This window comes from Polistes fuscatus, unplaced genomic scaffold (genome assembly GCF_010416935.1).
Source record: "Polistes fuscatus isolate 324 unplaced genomic scaffold, CU_Pfus_HIC Scaffold9, whole genome shotgun sequence".
NCBI lineage: Eukaryota > Metazoa > Arthropoda > Insecta > Hymenoptera > Vespidae > Polistes > Polistes fuscatus.
The window spans coordinates 8,577,540-8,604,895 of NW_025113173.1; the positions used below are offsets into that span (position 1 = coordinate 8,577,540).

General features: G+C 35.2%; 1 protein-coding gene across 1 annotated transcript; it reads left to right on the plus strand.

Moving 5' to 3' along the window:
- Window positions 1–592: 592 nt before the first annotated feature.
- On the plus strand, window positions 593–5,155 carry LOC122525766 (fatty acyl-CoA reductase 1-like). The gene is made up of 6 exons (XM_043648692.1): window positions 593–659; window positions 2,319–2,494; window positions 2,590–2,735; window positions 2,846–3,106; window positions 3,667–3,846; window positions 5,011–5,155. The coding sequence occupies exons 1-6, from the start codon at window positions 593–595 to the stop codon at window positions 5,153–5,155; spliced, it is 975 nt and encodes a 324-aa protein (XP_043504627.1).
- The last annotated feature ends 22,201 nt before the right edge of the window (window positions 5,156–27,356 follow it).

Below are 27,356 nucleotides of genomic sequence, written 5' to 3' on the forward strand. Positions count from 1 at the left end.
AATAACGGCAATGTTATAATTTCTTCAGCTGTCTATTTAAAGTTGGTTCTAAATACTTACTCGAATTTTATACTGAATAAGGCTGTTAATTTTTTATTTTCGAGAACATTATTATTCACAATAAATTGCTAGAAGTACCTAGAAACGAAAAAATTCATTTTATTATTATGATATTTAAAAGTATAAATAGCAATACTATAAATAATATTTTAGAAAAATATTTGAAATAATATAAATTTTCAGATTCAGGAAAATTTTAAGTAAAAACCAAAGATGAAATTATGATAACTTCTGGAACTATTTGCTTAGCAGAAACAGAGAAGAGAGATATTCCAGAAATATTTAAAAAAATTAGAAAAATTGTATGCTCTATCTTTATAATAGTGGCTATCCCTAAAAATTATTACAGATTTTTAGCTTTTATTATTGGATAAGGATTTTTTTAATTATATTATTATTATTTTAATAGAAAAACCATTTCTTAAAAATTTCAAAAAAGAGAAAAGGAATAAATAGAATAACTATACAGATTCATTCAAAGATATAATTCACCAAGTAAAATGTAATAGAAATTTAAATGCCTATAGCAAAGATGGCGAACATTTTCGGATGCGTGGGTCAAATTTTGCTTATTATTGCTTGCAGCGTTATATTCGTGGGTCAGTAACTAAGTGAGGAGCTATGGAGAAAATCTTATTCTTTATTCTGAAAATTAAAGAATATAAAAATAACTGCATAATTCAATTCAGAGATCTTTGTGGATAAATGTTAGACGTGCGAGTTATAGGTTAGCAATCCTTGTCCAATAGTCTACCGAGTAACTGATAAATATCGTCGCTACTTATACTATTTTATCTGTAGTACTTATTTACTAAAACTGTTGAGATTGTTAAATTTATTTACTGTAATATGTACAAGAAAAGAGAAAGTAGAAACTAAATATAACTCCTTTGTTTGGTAAGAGTGTGCTATGTAGTAAAATAGCGGCGATTAAAATTATCACTTGATTTGTGGTCGTAACGAATCCCATCGAATATTGGAGGGAACCGAAACCGAGGAAAGAACAAAAGGCTGATAGAGGGAATAATCTATATATATAAACAACAAATGAACAGATAGTAAGCAAGGTTTTAAGAAAAAAAGCAAGATTTATAAAGTATAAGGCAAGATTTAAAGTAAAATGTAAGGTTTGATTCCAAATGTATGGTTTAAAATCAAGAAATGTATTTGTTTTAAGTAGTGTGTATAGTAGCTATATTAAAATATATATCAATATCCTAATTTTTCATAACAAAAACTATTCATATATATTTTTGTACTTCTTAACAGAAGATCATCATCAATAGCAGACACTTCCTAATCTCTCAAACAATAATCATCCTTTTTTGTTTTCATTGGACACGTATATGTATACATATATATATATATATATACGTCATTTCCCTTTATCGTCTATCGTCAAACGCTTAAAATCATTTCTTTTTGGTTTCTTTCTCCTTAACTTTTCTTCTCTTTTTATTCCAAATCACGCCATCTCTGATAAAAATTAATACTATAGATGCTCTGTTTTCAATCAAGTATTTATCAGCACGCACGCACATATACAAACACACTCTGATGCACTCATACTTAGTTTGCTATTGTAGAAATATCTATATGTGCATTTTCAATAGTAAATGTTCTGTATTATCTAAATCTTTATTTCTTCTGTATTTATATATACACCTACATAAGAAAGGAAACACTGCTTCCTGTTCAGTCCAAAATTTTTTCTATAATAATTTAGGAGTAGCAACTAGTTAAAAGAATTCAAAATCGAACTAATGTTTAGATGACACAATATACGCATATCTTTTGTATTTATACGTTTTTGAAATAATCTTCATCCTCTGAAACATACTTATTCGTACGTTTAATAGGTCCTTTTTACTCATTTATTTTTTTTCACGATAATTATTCTTTCTTTTCTCTCTTTGCTCTTTTTTTCTCTTTCCTTCTATATGTAAACTTATATAATGATATTTTATTTTAATAAGAATATATTTTCTACCAAAAATTGTTTCTATAAATGAAATGCTATTTGTAGATGTTTTCCAGAAAAAACAACGATTTACTTGCTGATAAGAGCAAATAAACTGCTGGATCCGCAGACTCGATTCAAAGAGTATTTTAATGATGTTTTAAGTAAAGTTACGTAATTTGTACTAATTATTATGTCAATAAAAAATCACCAATATTACCAGGTATATTAAAATTTTCAGATTTTAGATAGATTGAAGAAAGAACAAGAAAATGTCGAAAAAAAATTACTCTGATAGAAAGAGACACGAGTCAATTGAATTTAGGATTGTCAGAGAAAGACCGCGAACGCATTAAAGATACCGATTTAATTTTCCACAGTGCAGCATCCGTGCGTTTTATAGATAATATTCGTTTAATAGTTAATATGAATATTCGAGGAACAAGGGATCTCCTCTTGCTCGCACAGAAGATGGCAAGTTTGAGCGTACTGTTTTCCTGATTAATTATTTAAAGATGTGATTTATAAAAAATAAACTGTTCTTATTTTGTAATAAATTTTTTCTTTAGGCCTTTGTTTATGTATCAACGGCATACTCCTACTGCGTATATAGTAAAATTGAAGAAAAATTCTATAAGCCACCTATAAAGACAGAAGTCATAATCAAATTGACAGAGATTCTGAAAGAAGATCAATTAGATTTAATAAACCCAAAGTAATAAAACGAGAATACTATTGCTTTGTTTTTAGAGCTAAGTCTATTAGCAAATTCGTTTATTATATAGGCTACTTGGTAATTGGCCCAACACCTATGCATATTCGAAGGCAATCTGTGAACACTGTACAGCAGTATTCTAATGGAATTTCTGCTTGTATCGTTCGGCCATCGATTGTTGTCGCAACGGAAAAGGAACCAATCGTCGGTTGGATAAACAATCTCTATGGAATAACAGGTATTGCTGTAGGAAGTGCGACTGGTGTTTTACACACGCTATATTGTAATGAAAAATTTATTTGCGACATAATTCCCGCCGATTATGTTGTCAACAACATTATTGCTGCCGCATGGGACGTTGCACAAAACCAGTAAGTTTTTTCTTCTTTTCTGAAAAATCTCTAAAATTTACTTTTAGTTGAACTTTTACAATTATAATTAGAGTTAATAAGAAAGAACTTTTATTGTAGGTACATACCACAGATTATTAATCTCTCTAACTGAAAAGTCAAATATTTGCCTGGTAACGAAGAGATTCCAATTTATAATGTTGTCTCCTCAGTTCAAAAATCAGTTACGTGGAATATGATGGAAAATTATATAGAAAATCATGGGTTTAATGTTTTGACGAAAAAAGTTTTATGGTATTACTTTCTATGGTTTAGCCATAATTATTCTTTTCATATTTTTTTGACAATTTTTTTGCACTGGATACCAGCAATTATAGTAGACTCGATAGCTTATCTTAGTGGAAGAAAGCCAAGGTAATATCTGACAATATTTTATATTAACAAACGATTTATTATTTGTCGATAAAAAAGAACATCATTAACTTTATTGTATATTTTTTTAGATTATTTAAAATATAAAGAAATATAGAAAAGTTTAAATATGTAATGAATTACTTTACATTTACCGAATGGGAATTCAGAAACGATAACGTTTTGAAATTATGGGACAAGCTATCTGTAGTCGATAAACATAAATTCTTTTTTAATGTTTCTGATATTGATTGGGAATGTTTTTCTAGTACTTACATTAAGGGAGTTCGAGTATATTTACTTAAATATCCGATGGAGACGGTTGACGAATCAAGACCATTTTATAGAAGGTAACTTTTTGACAATGTCTTTTTTATAACAAATATAATTATTACCAATTTATTATTTATTCATTCTTCTTATTGTTTATTGTTTCCAGATTAACAATAGCTCATTATACGATAAAATGGTTGTTTTATTCCCTAATTCTTTGGATCTTCTTTTCGTTATTATATTTCTTTTTTTCTTCTGTATTTTCTTTCTAATAATCTGTGAAAAACAACAATAAAGAGATTTTTAATAATTCATTCTTATATAGAATAAGTAGAATTTTTCAAGTTATACTTCTTTTAGCGCGTTTGGGAAAATGTGATGAGAGTGAAAATTTTTTCACAGACATTTTACAAATTTTAACACATAAATTTTACAAATATTTACATGGTAAATATCGACACCACGAGTTTTGTCGGTGTTTAATATTTGCAGCAAAACGATCTCAAATTTACGGCATAAAGTCGTCTTCTCTTCTTTCGTGGTTTGAGAGACACCACCCAGGTGAGTCCATCTTCCCCTGGCAACAACTTAAGAACTTTGGCTATTGGCCACTTTCCTGGAGGCAGCCGCTCATCAGTTAGCAGAACTAGAGAGCCGACCTGTATATTATTGTGAGGGTGCCTCCACTTCGAGATTGCTTGCAATCGCTGCAAGTATTGAGTGAAGCAAAAGCGCCAGAATTGCCGCATCTGCTGTTGAATGAATTGCCATCGGGACGGCCAATTGACCGAGACGTCTAGAAGTGAGTGCTCATGAGAAAATGACCTAGGGTGAGCGCTGTCGTGTCCTTTTGGTCATCGCTGATCGGTTAGAGAGGTCGTGAGTTGAGGATGGCTTCTATTTGAGCTAGGAGCATGGATACTTCCTCGTATGTGAGTAACGTATCTCAAACCGTGCGCTCGACGTGGAACTTCAACGATTTGACCGCTGCTTCACACTTACCACCCATGTGGGGCGCGGCTGGTGGGTTGAAGTGCCACTGTGTGTTGTCTTGCGCCAGTAGCGCGGAGGTCTTTTGACGTCCAGGTGAGTTAGCAGCGAAGCAGCGCTTGAGTTGCGCATCCGCGCCCCAAAAATTAGTTTCGCTGTGCTATTATAGCGCTGTGCTATAATAGAATAGAGTACAGACGGGGTCCCGCGTCTTGAGGTAAAACTTCTGTTCGTTGTTATGAACCCTTCAGAGGTCTAGTCGGAGACCACCTTAAGGTGAGTGGCCGATGTTGTGAGGCAAACAAACACGCAGATCCATTCTTTGTAAGTTTCTTCCCCGCGGCCTCGCCATGTTTTGAACGTTATTGGTCCAGCGTAGTCAATGCCCGTGTGTGAGAAGGGCGTGATGGTGTGACTCGCGCTAGAGATAGCCCATCAGCTGCTGGACACAGATCCCCCTGCAGCGAGCGCACACCAAACACCTGAGGATATAGGATTTGACTAAGGCTCGACTGCCGACGATCCAATAGAGCTGTCTGATAAACGCTACAGTCGACTGAGTTCCTCCATGCATCGTCTGATTGCGAGAGTGAGCGATAATTAGCTCTGAGAATCTTGAGGTCCGAGTAAGGATTGCAGGATGTTTCGTGTCATATGAGAGTTCTGATCTACTGAGACGACCGCCCACTCTAAAAACACCTTCATTGTCGATGAAGGCGGTAAGTCGGCTGATTGGGTGAGAGCTTGGCAGGTGAGATTGTAGTCTGAGCCCAGCGAGCTCTTCTTATAAGAATGCTAACTGAGTTAACTTGACCCAAAAGAATCGCGAGTCTTCCAAATCGGCAGCTGAGATGAGAACTGCTAGGGTTGAGTCGATCCTCCGTGAGAGTCTCTTGATTGCTCTGCGACAGAGTGAGGTGATCCTGAGCAGCTTCTTGAGCGCCGAGAACTTGTAAATGAGGTCCCAGTGATATTCAGGAATGGACGGTACTTTGTGATGTGCAACGCTTGCACGAACTTCCTGAGCACATTTATCATCCGGGGCCTCATCAGGTTGAGCAGGCCATGAGTCCTCTGTATAAGTCATCCATGATATTCCCGTCCACCATAGTGAGTGTTCATCGAGCTGATCTGTGGTTATTCCACGCGATGCACAGTCAGCTGGGTTTGAAGTGCCTGGTACATTCCTCTAATGAGCAGTCTTCGTAAGTTCCTGTATCTTGGTTAAGCGGTTGTGCACGTAATCCTTTCATCTTGATGGATGAGCCTTGATCCATTTGAGTGTCACTTGAGAGTCCGTCCACAAATGTATGTTCGTAATAGTGATGTTTAGAGTAGCGCAAACATGTTTGAGTAGCGTGGAGAGTAGAAGCGCTGCCGAGAGCTTTAACCTCGGGATGGTTAGATGATCGAGTGGAGCAACCTTTCATGCATCAGCGAAACCGTGCAGTTCAACCGTTGAATAAGCGAACGTGTTTAACCACCGTGGGATGGAGAGTCTAACCAGACAAGAGAGATCCTGTCTGATGCTGAGCCATTGAGGTATGAGTGGTTCTGGTAGTGCGTCGTTCCAGTTGAGAGTGTGCAACCAAAGTGACTGAAGATACATCTTCGCTCTGATGACAACTTGTGCGGCGAACCCCAATGGATCAAATATTTGAGTATAGATATGAGTATATATACGAGTAATATACTTCATATAAGACGAGGCGTTTTGAGAATCTGTTGGAGTAAGTTGGTGAGATGGCTGAGAAGTTGTATGTATCCTGCTGAGATGACCAGCGTATTCCCAGAGTTTTAGTGTCGCAACCGTCAAATGAGATGTCTGAGTCCTTGCCACTTTCAAAAGGGAGCTCTGCCAATAGCTAGCTAGATGTGGAATGCCACTTAGCAAGTTGGAAGCTGCTCGCGTAGCACAGATGTATTAGTTTATGAGCAGTCTTAATCAGCTCTCCCTCTGAATCTGCTCCTCCGAAAATGTCGTCGACGTATCGACCGTGAGTGATTGGTTGAACCGCAAGCAGGTAACTTAAGAATTCATCTTTCACAAGTGGAAGAAGCGTCCTTACTGCCAAGAACGGAGCTGACTTGGTTCCATATGTAACTGTGGTGAGTTAGAAGTGAGATTCCTTGAGCTGCTCGTATACCCACAATATTCGTTGGAGATCTCAATCGTCAGAGTGTCTCTTGATCTGCCGATACATCTTCGTGATGTCAGTGGCGAACAGGTACTTGCGGCGGCGTATCTAGATGAGCAGATCTAAAAAGTTGAGCGTCAAATTTGGACTAGCGTACATTAGATCATTGAGAGAGTAGCCCGTGGAGGTTTTGCTTGAGCCGTTGAAGACCACTCGGAGCTTAGTGGTTGAGCTGTCTTGCTTGGGAACTCCGTAATGCGGCAGATATTAGTGTGATCTTCTGACTGTTGAGTTGTCGTCGAGATTGGTAATGTGACCAGCCTCCTCGTACTCTCTCATGAACTGAGTGTACCGTTGTTGATACTGATGATCTTTGCGAAACAATGTGAGTGTTCGTTGTAGACAGGCGTGAGCCGTGTGTTGAGAGTCGCCTAAGAGTTTCGGAGAAAAGTTGAGAGGTATCCTGACGATGTAACGCCCTGTCAGGTCTCTCGCATGAGTCGTCTTGAAATGGTGTTCACACTCCAGTTATTCTGGTATGAGTTTAACGTCAGTTACCGTCGGAACCTCCTTTTGAACCCTAAACTTTGTGAGTAAGTCTCGCAAGCAAGAGTTCGTCGGTTGTGGGATGCCATGATGTGTTTTCCTTGCAAGCGTGACTGGAGCACGAGTTGGGCCGATAGTTATTAACCCGAAGATCGTCAGTTGAGCAATGGGGTCTCTGGCTTAATGCCGAATGATGTTAGGCCTGATGAGTTGTCTGTAAAAGTCTGCCCCAATGATCACGTCTTCTGCTTTTGGGGTGTGAAACTCTGGGTAAGCGAGGTTCTATCCTTTCAGATGGAGCCATTCAGGCTCGTGAGATATCTCGCCAGACAGCAGGATGCTGATTACCGTCTTTAGCACATGAGCCGTTATTCTCACCGAGAGTGGTTTGTATCTGGAGTGAAAGTAGATAGTGACCACATCGCTGATCTGAGATGTCCTTTTGCCTCCAACTCCGTAGACGTCCAGCGTTTAGTGTCGCCGCTCCAGATGCAGTTGTCTGGTGAGACCTTAGCTGATGAATAAGATTTCTTACCCGGGATCAATGAGTACGCGTACCTAAAATGACGAGATGGGTAAGAAGACTGTAACTGTTGCGGTTGCCAGAAAAGTGAGATGACTATACTGCGTGAGTGGGCACGTCGCTGTGGGGTCGGTTATATCGACGAACTGACCTAATCTTCATGCGGTTGAGGGCTAAGCATCAGCTATCACCGGAGCCTGTAGGAAATTCCGGTCCGAAGGACTAACTGTCGCCTGATCCCCTGGAGCTGTCTGAATGTGGTCTGACAGTTTGCCGAAGAGGCTAGCGAGTTCGGCACCATAGAGCGTGGTGTGATTCAAGCCATTGCAGTTCCTGCAATGCCTGCGGCTGTTGCAATGTCTCACATTGTGCCTGCCTAAGCAATTGCAGCACAGGCTTCGTTCCTTCACAACCCTTAACTGCTGACTGATAGAGTAGTCGCGCAGCTTCGGACACATCACAATGTAGTTATCCTGCCCACAACAATCATATGGATAAGTTGAACGAGGCTGAGCTGACTGAGCTGCCTGTTGAGTCGTCTGAGTAACCGTCTTTGGTGAGTTAGCTCAGGACTGTTGAGAAGCCTGATGAGCACTGAATCGGCTGGGCACAGTTGCCTTCGCAACGTTGAGCTGAGCAGTCGCTTTGGTCACGTTCTCCTGTATGTTCTCCAAAGTACGAGCCCGGGCCAAGAGAAACTCCGTGAGCTGACTAAGTGAATAGAAACCATCTGAGGACGTGAGCATTGTTTCCCATTTCTCACGTGTGTCGCGGTCGAGTAGTCCACTGACAAGCGTCACCATGAGACACTCATCGGTGTTGGCATGCGTAAGAGCCTGAGTTGTCTCATTGATAATGTTAAGCAGCTTGGTGAGTGAGCTGGCTTGTCGCTTCTGCATTGGCTTGAGGTTTAGTAGTCTTTCAAGGTGAGACTTGATGATAAGCCGCTTGTTCTCAAACCGATTGTTTAGCATTGACCACGCTGCTGCGTACGATGAATGATCTGGCGTAATGTTGATTTTGAGCTCTGAAGCGTCACTCTGCATTGCAGCCTTGAGGTATTGAAATTTCTCAAGGTCGCTCAGATCTTAGCGTTTTCCGATGACTGAGACGAACATGGCCTTGAAGTCTGACCATTTGCGGATATCTCCGCTAAAACTAGGCACAGTCAATTTGGGTAGACGTGAGCGGGTTCGAGATCCAACTGCAGTTGCAGCGGCTGGCTGAGTAGACTGCGTGAGCTGATCCTTGAGCCGTCCTAATACGCGCTTGACCTTGATCACCAACTTGCTTTCAGTGAGATGGACCTTTGTTTTGAAATAGGTATGATCCAAATGAGCTGGGGGCAAGTTAGTCACCAACCAAGTGTGCTCTGAACGGAAAGCCTAGTGCATCACTTCGAGCTGGTCCAGCATCATGGTGACTTCAGACACCGACATGTCAGCTGCTAGATCGGTGGCTTGGCTCCGCAGGTCCTTTATCGACTCGTCGAGCTTATTTTGAGCCTGAACGCGTAATACTAGCTCACAACTGAGCTTTGACGGCGACTGACTTCGAGTCACCGCCCCTTAATTCGTTGAGACACTGAGTAGATCTGTCACCTGATTTTGCGACCTAGAGAGAGACGGTACTGAGTCGGTTGACCCCTTGGGGGCTGCATCTTTATCGCGCATGACACGCATGATCAAAGATCGAATGAGACGATACGACAATTTCCTTACGAGCGGTCTAACAGGCAGGCAATGCCGAATAGTACACACGCTCCATACGAGCGGGAGAGAGTGAGAGACGACACTATACCTCGCAGCGCACGAATGTAAGAGCGCAAGAGAGACGGCATTATACTTCGCGGCGCACGAACGCGAGAGAGTGCGAGAGACGACACTAGCCACGCAGAGTACTAACACGGGTGAGAAAAAGAGATTGCACTAGCCTCGCAGCGCACTAATACGAGCGAGCTAGAGAGATAGCACTAGCCTCGCTATGATCAAATTTAAAAAGCCAGAAAACTGTACTACACGCACTTTACACTGCATTGTATAATTCGCAATTGTAAAAATGCCCGATACGGCCCTAAGGACCAAATGTTAAGGAAATAAAATAAAAATGAGATGAACGCCGAGCACTTTACAAATCCTGGTTTGAATTTTAAATAATTCTGTTACAAATAGGTGGTCGACAAGTTTTGACGAACGAGAGGCGATTTAAAGATATTTAAGATCATATTAATCCCGAGAGTAGACGTTAAGTAATTATATTAATCACTTGAGTGGTCAGAGAAACGGAACGAGATCGCAAGTAAGTATCAGAGAGTCCTTGAAGATCCCGTCGTAACCGTTTGAGAATTTTAACTATAATGGCTACCGGGTAACGGCTGCCGGAAAAACCGGCGTTACTGCGAGGCGTCAAAAAAGGCGCTCAGGAACGACGCGTGTTCCTAGTGCGACAACTGTAGGTTTGCGCTGTTCTTTTAGAATGCTTATTTCCAAACATATTAATAATAACATTAATTAAAAAATAAACAAGAAATATTAAAAAGAATCAAGAAAAATTAATAATGATAATAATCAAAATTATTATTATTTTTTTAAAATTTTTTTTTTTTTTTTATTCTTAAGGTAATTGAGGTTATATATTTGTTTTTTAACGCCAAAGAAGTATAACTTGTTAGGTGCTTACATAAGTTCTCACACCAGTTTTTTTTTATATAAAAAACAATGAGAAGTCAAAGGTCATCGGATGCCGTATTAAAGATTTCTTTTAAAGAAAGTATAATGACAATGCTTTATACGTAAAAGCATTTAATTTGCTAATTCAATGACATAAATAAATATTTAAGCATAATTTAACAGTGCGGGTTAATCAAGAAAATTCAAAATGAAAATCTCTCGAACTACAAAGAGTACTTCTGTTGAGATAGTTTTATCTTGTTTTTTTTATGAAATTTCCAATAACAAATAGTTATTCTTACTTTTTGAAAATCTTATACGTTTTCTGGATAATACTAATGCAACCTTTTTCTTACCATCTAATTTAATAATTGTTAAAATTGAGAAAAAATTTTCAAGTCAAGCTAGTAACAAATTTTTTTTAGAATATAATGAAATAGGTATCTTGAATCGTTAACCCTATAGATCATACGGAAATATCTTTCCTATATAAAAAAAATTAGAAATAAAAATAAATCACACACGAGTCTGGAGTGCTTCTTGGTCGGGGCGGATCGGGATCGGATGGGTTCGTTGCCGTGTCCGGAAACGAATATCTACGACGAAATGCTACATGTGTCTAAGATACAAAAACACAATAACAAATTTCACAAGTGTGGAAAGGACAAAAGATGCAGAAAATGCGGTGAAACGAGACTCTTTGCCGCCGACTGCAAGAACGGACCGCCTTGCCTTCTGTGCACTGAGGCGGAGCACGGTTACACAGCGCATCTCGCCTGATTCGGGAGCTGTGCGGTTTTCCGGACTGCACTGGAGGAGTGTAGAAAGAGGGCAGGAAGACGGACTGAATAATACAGGGAAACCTGAACAGAAGCAGGACAGCAGACATGCTACTTCCCCAGATAGCTGACGAACACGATGCGGACATTCTGATTTTATGCGAACCGTACAGGACAAAGACGAAACAGACATGGATCACGAACGAGTCTAAGACATCAGCTATATGCGCTACTTATGATGGTTGGTACCGAAGAAATCGTTACCATAGGGGAAGTCAAGTATCATGAAGTGACCCTTGATACGAAGTTGACCTTTTGGACATATACAAAAAAGACTACCCGGAAGGCGGCAGAAAGGATTGCATCCTTAACCCGTCTGATAGCAAACACGATTGGACCGTAGCGGGGGAAAAGACGACTATTAATGACGACAACCCACTCGATTATGCTATACGGCGCGGAGACCTGGGCAGACGCCCTAAAGACCAAGAAATACTGCCACGCAATTATGACGGTACAGAGACAGGGTTCGCTAAGGATCCCTTGCTCCTATCGGACTGTTTCTGCACAGGCTGTCCTGGTAGTTGCGGATGTGATCCCCGTGGACCTTCTGGCGTTCGAGCGCAAGAGGATACACGAGGGGAGCGCAGAAACGAGACAGCAGGACGCAATAGTAACGGAAAGACGCTGGACGATACAAACGTGGAAACAACGATTGACAGACGTAACGACAGTCAACTTGACAAGACGGCTGACAAAGAACCTGGAACCGTAGCTTAGGAGGGATTTCGGGGACATAAACTTTTACGTTACCCAACTTCTGACAGGACACGGTTACTTTAGACGGTACATTTGCAGTATGAAGAAAGTACAGACACAGGACTACAAATACTGCGGACACGAACGAGACGACGCGGAACACACGTTCTTCAAATGCGATCACTGGAAAGCACAGAGGCGAAGACTAGAAACGACCGTTGGAACCATCACTCCAGACAAAATCGTCGAGGTGATGCTCCATACAAGAGAGTTGTGGCAACTAATAGCCACCTACACAGAGACGAGACTGAGACGGAAAAACGCAGACGGCTGTCTAAAATGAAGAAACAAACAGACTGACACAAATGACAACGAACAAACGGAACGAATAGACACACACAAACGGATCTTTTAACACAGAAGTAATATCAACATTGTACCTGGTTGGGGGAAAAGTTAAAGGAAATGGCGGCTTAGAGGATAGGCTTCAGGAGTCCCATATACCCACCAGCTTGGCTGGCGGAATCCGTAGCCTGGATTCCGCTACTCCTGTTCTCCTTTTTGAGAGATCACTGAATTTCGCAAAAGAGGGACAAAAACAAAAACAACAAAAACAACAACAACAATAATAACAACAATAAAAATAATCATAATATAAATAATATTTAATCATTGTGATAGATAATCATTATTATTTAAAAAAATTTTACGAGTGTTGTATAAAAGTATGGTAACGTATCGTGCAATGTGAATGTTATTAGTTTTGTTTTTATGTAATACTTCATTTTCAATACTAAATAACGAGCGTGGTCTGACGAAGATTTCCTTTAGAATTCATGTAGCACTCAACATTGAAACCATTTATGTACCATATGTAACGATTATAAATTCTTAGCGCATATTCGAAATAGAAGCCTTAATAATTATGAGAATATTGACAGTATTGAGACTATTTAGAATATCGAATTATTGTTATTGCGCTTGCCCACTCTTCAAACCGTGGCTAAGCACACCCTGCCGGGTTCATAAACAAAGACATTCGTCCTATTCTTACACTAGTTTATTTTAATTATTACATGTGGTAGTGATTGATAGTAAAAAACTATGAATATTTTCAAAAATATCAGCAATATCATTAATTATTTGTGAATATCGGTATTAAAAGACTTTTTTAAAGTTATTTTAAGCATTTATTATTATTTATTAATGTTTGATGTCAACTGAGGTATGTATTTTTACTCATTAGTTTTAATTCGTTTTATTTCTTCTCTAAAGTAATCATCAATTTAGGTTGTAAATGAATAGACTAGTTAAACTGCTTTACGATTTCTTTTATGCCTTTACCATACGATGACAATTTTCTGATTTTAATGTAAGTGTTCCGATGAAATACAAAATGTTCTCTTTATCCTGATATTATAACAAACAATAGTTAGTAGATTCGCTAAATTTCATTTAAAATTCTTTACCGAGTAAAAAATATATGTATTATATTATTTTTTAAATCAATTTAAGACGCTCTGCTTTTCTTCTTATATTTGTTATATTTCATACATAAGCTACTTTCTTAATTAGGTCATGCAAAGTATGCGGCTCTACCTTTTTTATTACAATCAAAGACCGTAATACATCCAAGAAAAAGATTCAATTCCAACATCAGATCTGTGCATATACATTTTATTTCGCTATGATTAGCGATAAAAAAATTTTCCTTAGTTATTATCTTCTTCGTAGAGATTTCATGTGAATTATAATGCCAATAGAATTCAACCAGAGTTACAAGGAATAAGCAAGACATGAATCTGGTAAAAGGTAGAAATAATAATTTTGCTTCTGAAAGAAAAAATTTTTATAATTCTCTTGAAATTTCTCTTGAAAAATATTTACTTAAAGTATTAGAACACTTATTCTCTCCGCTTAGATAATCAATCATTTTACTGAAAGAAAGAGTGCATTATTTTCAACACTGATAAGTAGAATCCAATAATATTGAAATCATGAAATATTTTGAAACATACCGTCTAATTTTCATTCACACTAGAAAGAAATAGTGTGCATTGATATTCTATCAAAAGAATTGAAAAAAGAAAGCATTTTAGTTTTCTGTACATTATTTTCTAAAATAATTCTTATTAAACAACAATCTTTTGCAGCTTCTTTACTAGTATCAGTAAACATTTATATTCTTGTTTTAGTTTTCGAGATTTTTAAAACTAATGCAGAGAAGTGTAATGCCTATTACTATCGATATAAAAGTGTACCTAAACGAAAATATCCATCAAAAATATTCTCTTATTCCTCCTCTTTTTTTTCCTTATGCGGGTCACCTATTTAAGTACTAATCGTACTCAGTGCTGCATTACCTAAATGATCGAGCGGGAATTAGTACTGTCACCGAGCCATGGCAGTTGACGCATAAAGTAATTCGATATATCTCGCTTATATTAAGTGTGAGCTGATATCTATATTTGATAAATTTTTTTTCGAATTTATACTTTTTTTGGCGCGTTGGGGAAAATGTAATGGGGAGTGAATTGGTTCCGAGCGTCTAAGAAAACGATACCATGAAGTTTGTCGGTATTTACGACGCGCGGCAAAGCGATTTCAAGTTTACGGCATGAAGTTGTCTTCTCTTCTTCTTCTCCTTTTTTCTCTTAAGCGGGTCACCATCCAAATACTAATCGTACTCAGCGCTGCATTATCTAAATGATCAAACGAGAACTAATGCTGTAACCTTGCCATAGCCGCTGATACATAAAGTAAATCGATATATCTCCCTTACATTTAATGTGGACTGATATATATATAAGGTTTGTTATCAATAATTATTAGAATCAGGGTTGAATAATCACAAATCTGAGTTTCTCCTGTAAAAAGAAATTTAATATACTGTGAAAATGACTATTTTACAAATATTTACATTATTTTATTTAACTCACCTGTAAAAGAGAAACGACATTAAATGTCAATTATTCACAATGCCCCTTCTCTAATTACAAATTTTTAACAATTTAATTCGTAACTATGATAATTAACATGTCACTGCTTCTTCATCATGATCTATCCATTTCTAATTAACTCAAGTTATTAAGTAATGTAACAATCTACCTTACCCACGCTACGCAAGTGCGCGGGATGATTCAAAAGTACTATATATTTACATCTCCCCCTGGGAACAAAAATTTTACAAAAATTTTCTGCAGTATCGTGGGCCACCCTGTCCTCTTCAGTCACTCTTCGTTTGAAGGCAGGGTATCAATTTTTAATATTGAACAAATTTGATTCTGTTTTCTTATGTCCGGTGTTTATTTTATAGATTGAATTGGATATCTTCTCTAGGATTTCGTAGGGACAATCCTAAGTTCATCGAGTTTTTTTCTGTTTAACTTGTTTTTATTCTCTACAAAAACCATATCTCCTACTTGAAATCTACGTACTTTCTATTTTTATCAAAGATTTTCTTGTTATAGTTGTGTGACCTTAGGGTGTTTTGAAGCGCAATTTTCCTATCCTTCTGTAAATCCCTCGGTGTTTCATAGTGTTTTAATCCTTCTGGTAAAATCGCTGTACTCTCACCTTCTAGCAAGTATCTAGGTGCAAAATTTGTGACTGTGTGTACTGTGTCATTATAAATTCTTATGCATTCTTGGGCGATCTTTGTCCACGCTATTTTCCTTTTCTCTTCATTAATCTTGCATCTGATTTTATTAACTAAAGTTTGATTTAGCCTTTCGTTGATTCCGTTTGAGAAAGGTGAATCTGATGCTGTGAACACCAATAGTATTTCCTTTTCTCTCATATATTCTTTGAACTCTCTCGAGTTTTCTACTGGATATGAACCTGGATATTGATCAGTAAGCGCCATTCCTATTTTATTTTCATCAGTAATTTTGTTTACTAATTTTATGAAGTCACTTGAATTTTGCGTTTTCGACGTCGATATCCAAGCATATCTAGTGAAATGGTCCACCAATAGATGAATGTATTTCTTCGTTGATCTCGTTCCACCGAATCCCCCTATTGTATCGATGGAGATAATTTCGAATGGATATTTTGCCGGGCCCAGATGGGACATTAGTCCATACTTGCTTTGACCTGTGGATTTATTTTTGATGCAAGTTAAACAATTTTGCATACTCTTTTATATTCTCCGCCAGTTTCTCACTCGTGTAAAAAGGATTCAGTATACTCTTTATCTGTTTTATACCAACATGACAATAGTGTTCGTGAATTTTTTTATAAACTCGATGCTTAGTTTTTCAGACAGTATTATTCTTTCCTTGTTCCTTACTTTCTTATAGTAAATTTCTCCCTTTTTATCAGTTTATTTTTTTTATCGCATAACTTTTCATTTTTCATTTGGTCTTCTTTGATGACATCTATATTTATTAAATTTACAACTTGCAACTTTTCCTTTCATCATCGCCTGGTTCCAACACTGGATTTCTGCTTAAGCAATCCGCTTTAAGATTGAATCTGCCAGGGGCGTATTTTATTTCTAAATCGTACTGTGATAAATAGTGTGTCATATCGCTAGTTCATCATCAGTTCTGCTTTTCAAATTCAAGTTCTCTAAAGGCTTGTGATCCGTTAGATTCGAATTTTCTGCCTATCAATCGATATTGCCAATAATTCACGGCTTCTTTTACCGCTAAGCATTCTAAATATATAGCTTTCTTCTTTTTTTGTATATTACTTATAATAGTTTCTTAGAAAAGTATGCTATTTGTTTCTCCTCGTTATCTATTTGTACTTGTTTCAGAATTGCGCCAATTCCTTTTATGCTAGCATCTGTATAAATTCTTATTTGTAGTTTTTGATCGAATATTCCCAAGACTGGTTCACTACATAGCAATATTTTTATTTTATTAAACGATTCTTCACACTCGCGCGACCATATAAATTGTTGATTTTTTCTTAACAAGTAATGTAGTGGATCCAAAATAATTGCACAGTCTTTAATATATTTATTGTAATAGATTATCTTCCCTAGAAATTGTCTGACATTCTTTTGTGATCTGGGTGTAGGGAAGTTTTTAATCGCTATCAGATTATCTTTTAGCGGGCGTATAGTGTTATTTTGTATAATATGTCCTAAATATTTGACCCAGTCTCTTGCAAAAATACATTTTGTGAATTTTAATATGAATCCTTCAGTTTGTATTGCTTCCAGTACTTTTTCCACATGCCGTACATTTTCCTCAAAAGTTTTCGAAAACACGAGTATATCATCGATATAGTTCACTGTAAAGCTCGAAAGATTATTTTTTCTTATTATATTGCTCAGATTTCTCTGGAATATAGCTGGCGAGGTCTTCAAACCAAATGGCAGACAGGTCCATTGAAAATTGCCTTCTTGAGTAATAAACCCCGTTTTCGCTCTGTCTTCGATTTTCAGCGGTATTGACCAAAAAGCCGAGTTTATATCAAGAGAAGAAAAATACTTGCAATCTCTTGTCTTTTTATTAAATCTTTAATAAGAGGGAATGGTTGTGCTTGTGGAAAACTATCTTGTTTAAGTCTCGGAAATCTATACATAGCCTCGATTTTCTGTCTTCATCGCGTTTGTACGCCAAGGTTACCGGAGCAGCGAATGGGCTGTATGATTCCTCTATGATTTTCTCTCCAATATTTTCCCACTTGTTTTTCGATTTCTTTTTTATCCTCAATCGTACATCTGTACGGTCTTTTACTAGGATATTTTTCAATTAATAAGTCGATGTGGGCTTCGTAATTTTTTACTCTTCCTACATCGTATTTATCTTTCGCAAAAGTTGCTTATATTTATTTATTAGGTTATTAATCTTACCTTTTTCCTTATAGTTCAAGTGGTCTACCTGTATTTTGAAATTTCCCTCATCAACATGTTCGTTGAAATTTGCAATTAAATTTTCATGGCTGTTGGTATCTTTAATTTTTAGTAAATTCTTATCAACTCTATTTGGAATATTCTTCTGCGTGATTTTCAAATTTTATCTTGACATAAATTGAACTCTTTGATGCAGTCTAATCCAATCAGAATATCATAGTTAAAATATTCACTATCTATAACAATAATGTATTTTTTTCTCTATTTCAAAAATCTTCATTTTTATAGCTATCAAACCATCTGTTTTACTGACACCATTGATTGTTTTTAGATTTGTCTTTCCAGAATTGCTTATTTTCCTTTTAGTCACGTTGATTAAATTGGAATTTATTAGAGATATATTCGAACCTGAATTATAAATACCATTTACTTCAAGAGAATCGTTTAGCAATACCTTTATTATTATTATTGGTGTCAAAATTAGTTTTTTGCTTCCTCTTTCAATGCATTTTCCAGTTCTGCGTTATTAATGAATTCTATTCTTTTCCTCTCCTCAGTATCTTTCGGTTTAAACCAGCAATCAGCTTCAGAGCGAAAACGTGTGCCTTTGTTATTCGTTTGGCAGTATTTGCAGGGTGATTTCTTTATTCTACTTCTGTTTTGATCCCTCTTTTTTCTACAAACTTCTTCCTATCAGTTAAATACTCCAGTTTTCCCACTTCATTAAATAACTCTTTGACATTTTGAAGTGAGTCCCTGTCTATTCTATCTGATATAAAGTTTGGTAAGCCTGTAGCTATGAGATCTATCAATGTGCCAGTATCAATCTCTTTTCTAATTTCTAGGAGCAGTCTTTCTTTCTTTACAGCATATTCTACAAGAGATCCTGTTTGGTACTTAAATGACATTGCATATCTAATATGACTCCATCCTTTAATCGCATAAGTTTCAATAAAATTTTCCTTCCATATATTCCAATCTGAATTTATGGTTTGTTTTATCAACATACTGCCATACCAATCTAAACAGGTTTTTTCTAGAAATATTTTAAAAATTTCAATCTTTTTTTCATCTCGATTTACCTCAAAACGTTCGCATTCATTTTCAAAGTCTTGTATCCATTTGTGTACATTATAGCTTTTTGTTGAAAATTTTTCTAATATAAACTGCTCTGTTATTTTTTGCACATTTTGTTTTTCACTAATTTGTTGTTGGAGTACTAATTTTTCTAATAACTTTGACGTGCAGTTTTCTTCATTTTCAATACTTTCACTTCTAGTAATTTTTCTCTCTATTTCTTCTAAATAAAACTCATCGAAAATAAGATTTTCTTCCTCATCCAGGTATATTAGTTTCAAATCTTCAGATAAAGTTATCCACACACTCCTTTTTTGGTGTCTTTTTCTAAGAGTGTTTCTTATTCAAGCATAAGCCTTCGTTTTTTCAAGAATGTTGTGTAGATTCATATTCTGATATTCTAGCGGTATTATGTAACATTTATTTTCTTGTGTCGTAATTGAGGTTAGAAAAATTTTATTAGCATTTCCGTCCTCTGCCCCTTTCACTTCGAATTCAAATTTAAGTTTATCCATGATTGGATATTTGACGATAATGTCGTTTTATAAGGTTTGTTATCAATAATTATTAGAATCAGGGTTGAATAATCACAAATCTGAGCTTCTCCTGTAAAAAGAGAAATTTAATTTACTGTGAAAATTACTATTTTACAAATATTTACATTATTTTATTTAACTCACCTGTAAAAAGAGAAACGACATTAAATGTCAATTATTCACAATGCCCCTTCTCTAATTACAAATTTTTATCAATTTAATTCGTAACTATGATAATTAACATGTCACTGCTTCTTCATCATGATCTATCCATTTCTAATTAACTTCAAGTTATTAAGTAATGTAACAATCTACCTTACCCACGCTACGCAAGTGCGCGGGATGATTCAAAAAGTACTATGTATTTTACATCTATATTTTTATATTTTTTTTTTTTATTCTTTTTTTATTTTATTATATATAAATGATCTATCGATCGATTGAAAATATTTTTCTTTTCTTTTTTTTTTAGTTATTTAGTTAACTTAATAGAAAAGAATAATTAGTAGCTTATCTACTCATATTTTCAATCCTCCTTTTTTTTACCTGGTCATATATAAATATATATGTAACGAAATATTACTATTTATATTTCGTCCCCTTTACTAATAATTTAAATTTGCCGCTGTCCTACAGTTAAGACGCGCAGGCGTATTAGGCTTAGAAAGATTCGTGAACGTTAACAAAGAGACCGAAAATATAGAAACGGTTAGTAGTTCGCTAAGCAGAGACGGTTAGAATTCAAATTGCGTAGCTAGTAATAAGACAATAAAATAAAAGTGAATATTAGCTGTAAATGTTGTTTCTCTTATTTGCAGGTAATGTAACTAATGTACATAGTGTAGTTTTAAGTGTAATTTGTTTTTTTACAATGTAACGCAATGCAGATAATGTAGGTTAGTGTAAATAATTTTAATAAAATAATCGAGAGAATCTCTTATTTGCAGAAACTCAAGGCAGTTATATTTTTAAGACAACATCCCTATAAAAACCATTTAGAATATACCTTATATATGTTTATATAAAATTAAATAACTTCAATAAATAAATGAGAATAAAAATATAATAGTAAAAGTAAAATAATCTTCTTCCATTAGAAAATATTTGCGATCATCAAGCAGGAAAGAGGAACAGGTTTCTTTATCAAATATTTTCTATGTAAAAATTAAATTAATAATAATAATACTATTAATGTAATAATAATAACATTAATTAAAAAATACTAGGAAAATTAAAAAGTAACAAGGAAAACTAATAATGATAATAATAATAATACTATGTTATCATTGTGATAGGTAATCTTTAATTAATTATAAAAATATGGAGAATTTAGCATAAATGAATAGAAACGTATTGTGCAATATGAATTTTTTTTGATTGTTTTGAAGTTATTCTTCTTTCTTAATACTAAATAACGAGCGTAGCCTGACGAGGATTTCCTTCAGAATTCGTGAGACACTTAACGTAATTACAATTTATGTACCATTTATAAAGATTATAGATTCTTAGCGTATATTCGAAATACGCGGTTTAATCATTTTGAAAATATTGAAAAGAAAGAAATTTTCTTATCGTCCCTCCCCACTTTTTAAACCTTTGCTAAGCACGCCCTGCAGGGCCTATTAAACAAAGCACTCGACCCATTCTTCCGCTGGACACCTACGACAACACGTCTTAGATAAGCAGCAAAGAATTTAAAAAGAAAGCGATGTACAAAGCGATTTAAGCTAGAAGCGAAATAAAAAAAGTATAAGTATTCCTTATACTTCCATAAACGAGGTGAACCTTATTGTTAAATCCGTATACAATCGAAGCGAGCAAGTGGTGAGAAACGATTTTAATCTTTTGTTAAATCCGCAATTCCTTATTATATTTAATTTATCAACCAAAGCTTTTATGCTACAAGGCTTTTTACTGACGAGCCAATAAAGTGTTATACTATGTATTGAATAAACCAAATGTTTTTCTTTTTCTTATTTGTTGTCGCATTTTATTAATTTTTCTAATAATTGTATTTTATTTAAATTGTATTTAATATCTTTATTTTATTAAAGTTTTTATTTAAGTTATATTTTATGTTATTTGCAAATGTAGAGTATATATTGGCATTCGGGAAAATTGTAGTTATTTCATATTGAATACAGTGAAGATGAAGAAGTAAATGTTGTTTGGCTTCAGTTTTTAGATTTACTAAAGATTGGCCAGAAAATTGTACAGAAAGTTGCTGGACACGTTGCAATTCAAATTAATAAAACAATATAGCCGATCGGACGTGTATCTTTAACTATTTTCTTTAGCAACAATACAAAAATTAGGATTAGTCGTTCACATTTATCAAAAGTTTAAATTTAATTATTTATTAATAATTATTGAAAATTTATTTATTCTATTTTAATTATTTTAATTATTTTAATTTTGAAGTTATTATTAAACTATAATCTTTTGCAGCTTTTTATTGACAAGGATCAGTATACATTTATATTTCTGTTTTTGTTTTCAATATGCTTAAAACTAATGCAGAGAAATGTAGAGTTTATCGTCTTCGTAGGAAAAGGAATCAGGAAAATAAGGAAAATAATGAGGAAAATAAGGACAACATAATGCATGCTAATGCCAAACGTTGTAGGGTTCTTAGCTGTGAAGAAAAATTATTCCAAAAGGATATCAATTGCCTGCAAATGAAATTTTATGTACTCCGTTAACTTCTAATTTACTTTGCAAACCTATGGCTAAGCCTGTGATTACCGGTACAAATTTAAATAAATTAAATGTCTCTGCAACTAATAATATAATTCGTAATTATTTATTTGTTTTGTTTGGTCTTTATGTTTTGAAGTTATTTGAAGTTATTTAAAGTTATTTGCAATTATTTTATTTGACATTTACTATAAATTTATTTCTTCAAGGAAACCATTTGTCTGCGAATGGAACTTTATGTGCCCTATCGACTTCGAATTTACTAGTGACTAATGAGCCATCGACTCAGCCTATGATTACCGTTACAAATTTATACAATTTAAAATTCACAGCAATAACTAATAGTACTGCTAATTATTATTTTTGAACTTATACTTCTTTTGGTACGTTTCGGAATTTGGTCTTTATTTTTTACATTTACTTCTTCAAGATTTCTCTACTGCAAAAGATAACTATCACAACTATATTACTGTGCAAGCTTATGTGCATATGAAAAATTCTTCTATGCTGTGTCATCAACGTATAACATCAAAAAAAATTACATTAACAAACATGAAGCAAAGTTCACGATCTCAAGCACGAAAGAATCAATATTTAGCTGATGCCTCGATTATACATGTATTGCCTAATCAAGACATTGTACCAAATGAAGAACGCAATTCATTAAATCAAGACACAATCAAGGATCAGGAATTACCTCAATTAGTTGTACCCTCTATTTATTCTAACTCTTCAGACCAGTTAGTAATTAATTATTCCACTGGCGAGCAAATTTATTTGGATTTAGATCCTTCTATAACATATAGCAATTATAATCAATTTAAACGAGCTCATAAGGAATTTATAATAAAATTCTTGGGCAATTCATTAGAACATCCATGCTCAGTATGTGACAGATTGTGGTTTAAAAAGGATTTAAAAGAGCTACCTAATAAATATAAGGATATTCTAATACAATTTATACCTAATTTACCTAAGGAAATTACTAAGCTATACGGATATAACAAAATAATTCACCCAGTTTATGGAAGTATAAGGAATACCTATACTTTTCTTATTTCGCTTCTGGTTTAAATCGCTTTTTTCGTCGTTTTTTTTGTAAATTCTTCGCTGGTTATGTAAGACGTGTCATTGTAGGCGTCCAGAAGAATAATAGAACTAGTGCTTTGATTAATAGGCCCAGCAGTGCGTGCTTAGCAACGGTTTAAAAAGTGGGGAGGGACGATAAGAAAATTTCCTTATTTTCAATATTTTCGAAATGATAGAGCCGCGTTTTTTCGAATATATGCTAAGAATCTATAATCTTTATAAATCGTACAAAAATCGTACATAAATCGTTATTACGTTTTTTGCCTGAAAAATTTTAAAGGAAATATTCTTCATATTTCCTTAAAAATTCGTCAGGCTACGCTCGTTATTTAGTATTAAAAAAGAAGAATAATTTCAAAAAAATCACAATAAAATCACATTGCACAATAAGTTTCCATTCTTTTATGGTACGCTGTTAATATTTTTATAATTAATTACAGATTACCTATCACAATAATTACATATTGTTACTATTATTATTGGTTTTATTATTATTATTTTTATAATTATTATAATTATTAATAATATTATTATTATAATAATTATTAATTTTTCTTGTTATTTTTAATTTTCCTAGTTTATTTTTTAATTATTTATATTATTATTACATTATTAGTATTTTTATTATAAATTTCATTTTTACAAAGAATATACTTGATAAATAAACCTGTTTCTCTTCCCAGCTTGATGATCGATAATATTTTCTAATGGAAGAAGATTATTTTACTTTTACTATTATATTTTATTCTCATTTATTTATTGAGGTTATTTAATTTTATATAAATATATATATTTATAGCGTGACCAGGTAAAAAGGAGGAGGATTAAAAATATGAGTAGATAAGCTTCTAATTATTCTTTTCTATTAAGTTAACTAAATAACTTCAAAAAAGAAAAGTAAAATATTTTCAATCGATCGATATATTATATATATATAAGAAAGAATAAAAAGAATAACTTCAAAAATATAAAAATATAGATATCAGTCCACATTAAATGTAAGGGAGATATATCGAATTACTTTATGCGTCAACGGCCATGGCGCGATTACAGCATTAGTTCTCGCTCGATTATTTCAGTAAAGCAACGCTGAGTACGATTAGTATTTTGATGGGTGACTCGCTTAAGAAAAAAAAAGGATGAAGAATAGAAGACTAATTCATGCAGTAAACTTGAAATCGCTTTGCTGCGATTCGTAAATACCGACAAACTTCATGGTGTCGTTTTTTTAGAACCTCGGAACCAAATCTTTTCCAATTACATTTTTCCTAACGCGCCAAAAGAAGTATAACTTTAGAAACTAATATTAATTTGGAAACTAAGTTATTGAGGACTTCAAATAAGAAAGGAAATTTAAAATATTTACTGAAAAATATAAATTTATTCAATTAGGTACAGTCCGCTTTTGTCGATGACTTTTTGCCATCGTTCGGGCAGTGTTATTGTTGCGTCGTTACGCAAATGTATTAAGAAAGCATAACATAGGTTTCGATATTATTTAAATCACGAACAACGTATTCGAATACTCTTTCTTATAGGCCATAAAACTTATCGAACAAAGCCCTATGTGAGGTATCGATGCGACGGACCGTTCGATCCCCAGATATTTAAAGCGATGCTTACTTATTAAGTAAACAAACAAGTGCTGCCGAGACTGACGGTTTTCTTTATTCCTCACAGGTTTTTCTCGTGCTTTGTCTCCACATCTAAGCAGCTAGATACTTTATTCGTGTGCAGCTATACACTATGGAACTTTTTTCTATTGGCTAATCAACGCAGGGAAGTAATGACGATCATTCTCTCCCTATAAAAACCCTTGCAACCGCTGCGAGTTAATCATATCGAAACAACACAGCCAGCAAGAATATTCAAGCAGAGCATCGAGAAGAAGAACGCATCGACTTTGGACGACACCGCAGAATACCGAGAGAGCATACAAGCATCACAACGACACATCACGAAGCAACGTAGTCAACGGGAAGTGCAGCATAGGAGCACGAGTAAACTACTAGTTACATCGCAACAACTATCGAAATCACATATCACATTCACAACAGCACTTCATGATAAAAAAAATAGCGTATTACTGATCAAGGCACTGTTACCTCACTATATTTTTGGTATTTTGAGCCGGATCAGTCCTATCCTATCCAATTTTTGCAAGCAAATACAGTCTACTTCAAGCAGACGAGAAAGAGAACGCGGAAGTTTCTAAACCTACCAGCAGCGATACTCATCCTGGAAGCGTGAAACCGTCACTACAGGAAAACAACAAAGCAATCATAAGGCGTCCTGGAAAGCGTGCAGTACATCACTACAGGACGGTCAACATAAAACACGAGAGTCTTAAGCAATACTTTTTATCGAGTTACCCGTTTGTGAAATACTTCCTCTTTTATCTCTTTCATATCGTGACTTTTTATCGTGAAAATGCATTCTTTAATGAGCGAACTTAGTAATTCGAAGCTTATACGTAGACGCGCAGAATTAAAAAGCAAATTAACAATTTTTAAAAAACTCATCAATGGCTTAGACTATTCTAATTGGGAGGATATAGCAATGGTCCAGCTAAAATTAAGGAGATCGTTTCAGATATGGTAACATTTGAAGATATTTAAAACGAATTATTAGATAAAGCTTCCGACGAAACAGTTGAAGATCGTATTTAAGAAGGTAATGATCATCGCGATGCCGTTCATGGCGCGAAAGTAAAGGCGGAGGAAATATTATCAAAATTCAATGCATTAATAATTTAAACCACCGATTCGCCCGTATTACTATCCACCGTGAATGCCACTTCATACGCGAGCAATATTTTAACTAGTTAAAATAATTTAAAATTACCAGCGGTGCGTCTGCCTCAATTCGACGGGCGGTTCGAAGACTGACCAAACTTCGCGGATCAGTTTCAATCGATCTTCGGCTTAAAGGCCGATCTACCAAATATACAGAAAATTTCTTATTTAAAAGCTTGCTTATCAGAAAAAGCAGAAGAAAAAATACGCGCATTAGAAACAATGTTAAAAATTATCAAGTAGCTTGGAACTTACTAGAAGAATATTATGATAATCCGCTTGTATTAATTAATAAACATATAAAAGCGATACGAGAATGCCTAAGAACCAATAGGCAATCACCGCAGTCTTTAATCGATGCATCGGAATCGCTTTGCACAAACTATCAAACACTATTGTTCACCAAAAAGTCATTTCTTAAGGCCTTTCCCAATCACATCGTAGTTTCGCGGTTAGACGATAAAACGCGTTACGAATGGGAAAATCGACGATCCAAATGGGATCTGCCGACCGTAGACGAATTAGTAAAATTTCTACGCGATAGCGGATTCGCTCTATTACATTCACAGCCAGAAAGGATATCGAGAAACACGTGTGAACGTCTTATGCAGGTTCGTGCACGTTGGCGCCTGCACTAGTGTCAGTGCGTGCGGATGATTGTTAAGGACATCGATATTCTTAAGATTAAGTATGAAGAACATAGGCTGTATGCGTCACCCGTAGAGGGAAGCCGATGCTTCGTTGTTCGATGGAAAAGTATCAAAGGGCAGTCGGACAATACGGAGTGAGTGAAGAGGAGTTCTTTCAGTATTTGTCGGTTCTTATGTTAGTTATGATGACCCTTCATATGAGTCTTTTGAATCTTACGGTAACGGGTTATTACAATTATTAAGAATTATCTGCTATTAGAAGTAACGGCTTTATGAAATCTTATGTGCTATGTGTGTGGTGTGGAGTTTACAAATTTCACAAGTGGGATTTAAACTCGCTAAATTAGAAATTCGTGATTCGCGCGTGTGTTATGAAAAATGCGATTGAATCTATTACGTTATTAGTGAAGTTATTAGCGAACTTACTTGTTTGAGTGACTTAACATTTGAAATCTAAAATTTAGAAAACGATTGCAATGAAAGTGTCTACGAAAATTAAGAAACATGGCAACAACCTGCAAACTTGCAGT

Bases quoted from the DNA above. Each gene is read 5' to 3' on its own strand.
- LOC122525766 (XM_043648692.1), top strand. From the start codon at position 593: ATGGCGAACATTTTCGGATGCGTGGGTCAAATTTTGCTTATTATTGCT. The intron at 660-2,318 runs GTCAGTAACTAA...TTACTCTGATAG, and splicing joins TTGCAGCGTTATATTCGTGG to AAAGAGACACGAGTCAATTG. The intron at 3,107-3,666 runs GTAAGTTTTTTC...ATGGGAATTCAG, and splicing joins TGGGACGTTGCACAAAACCA to AAACGATAACGTTTTGAAAT.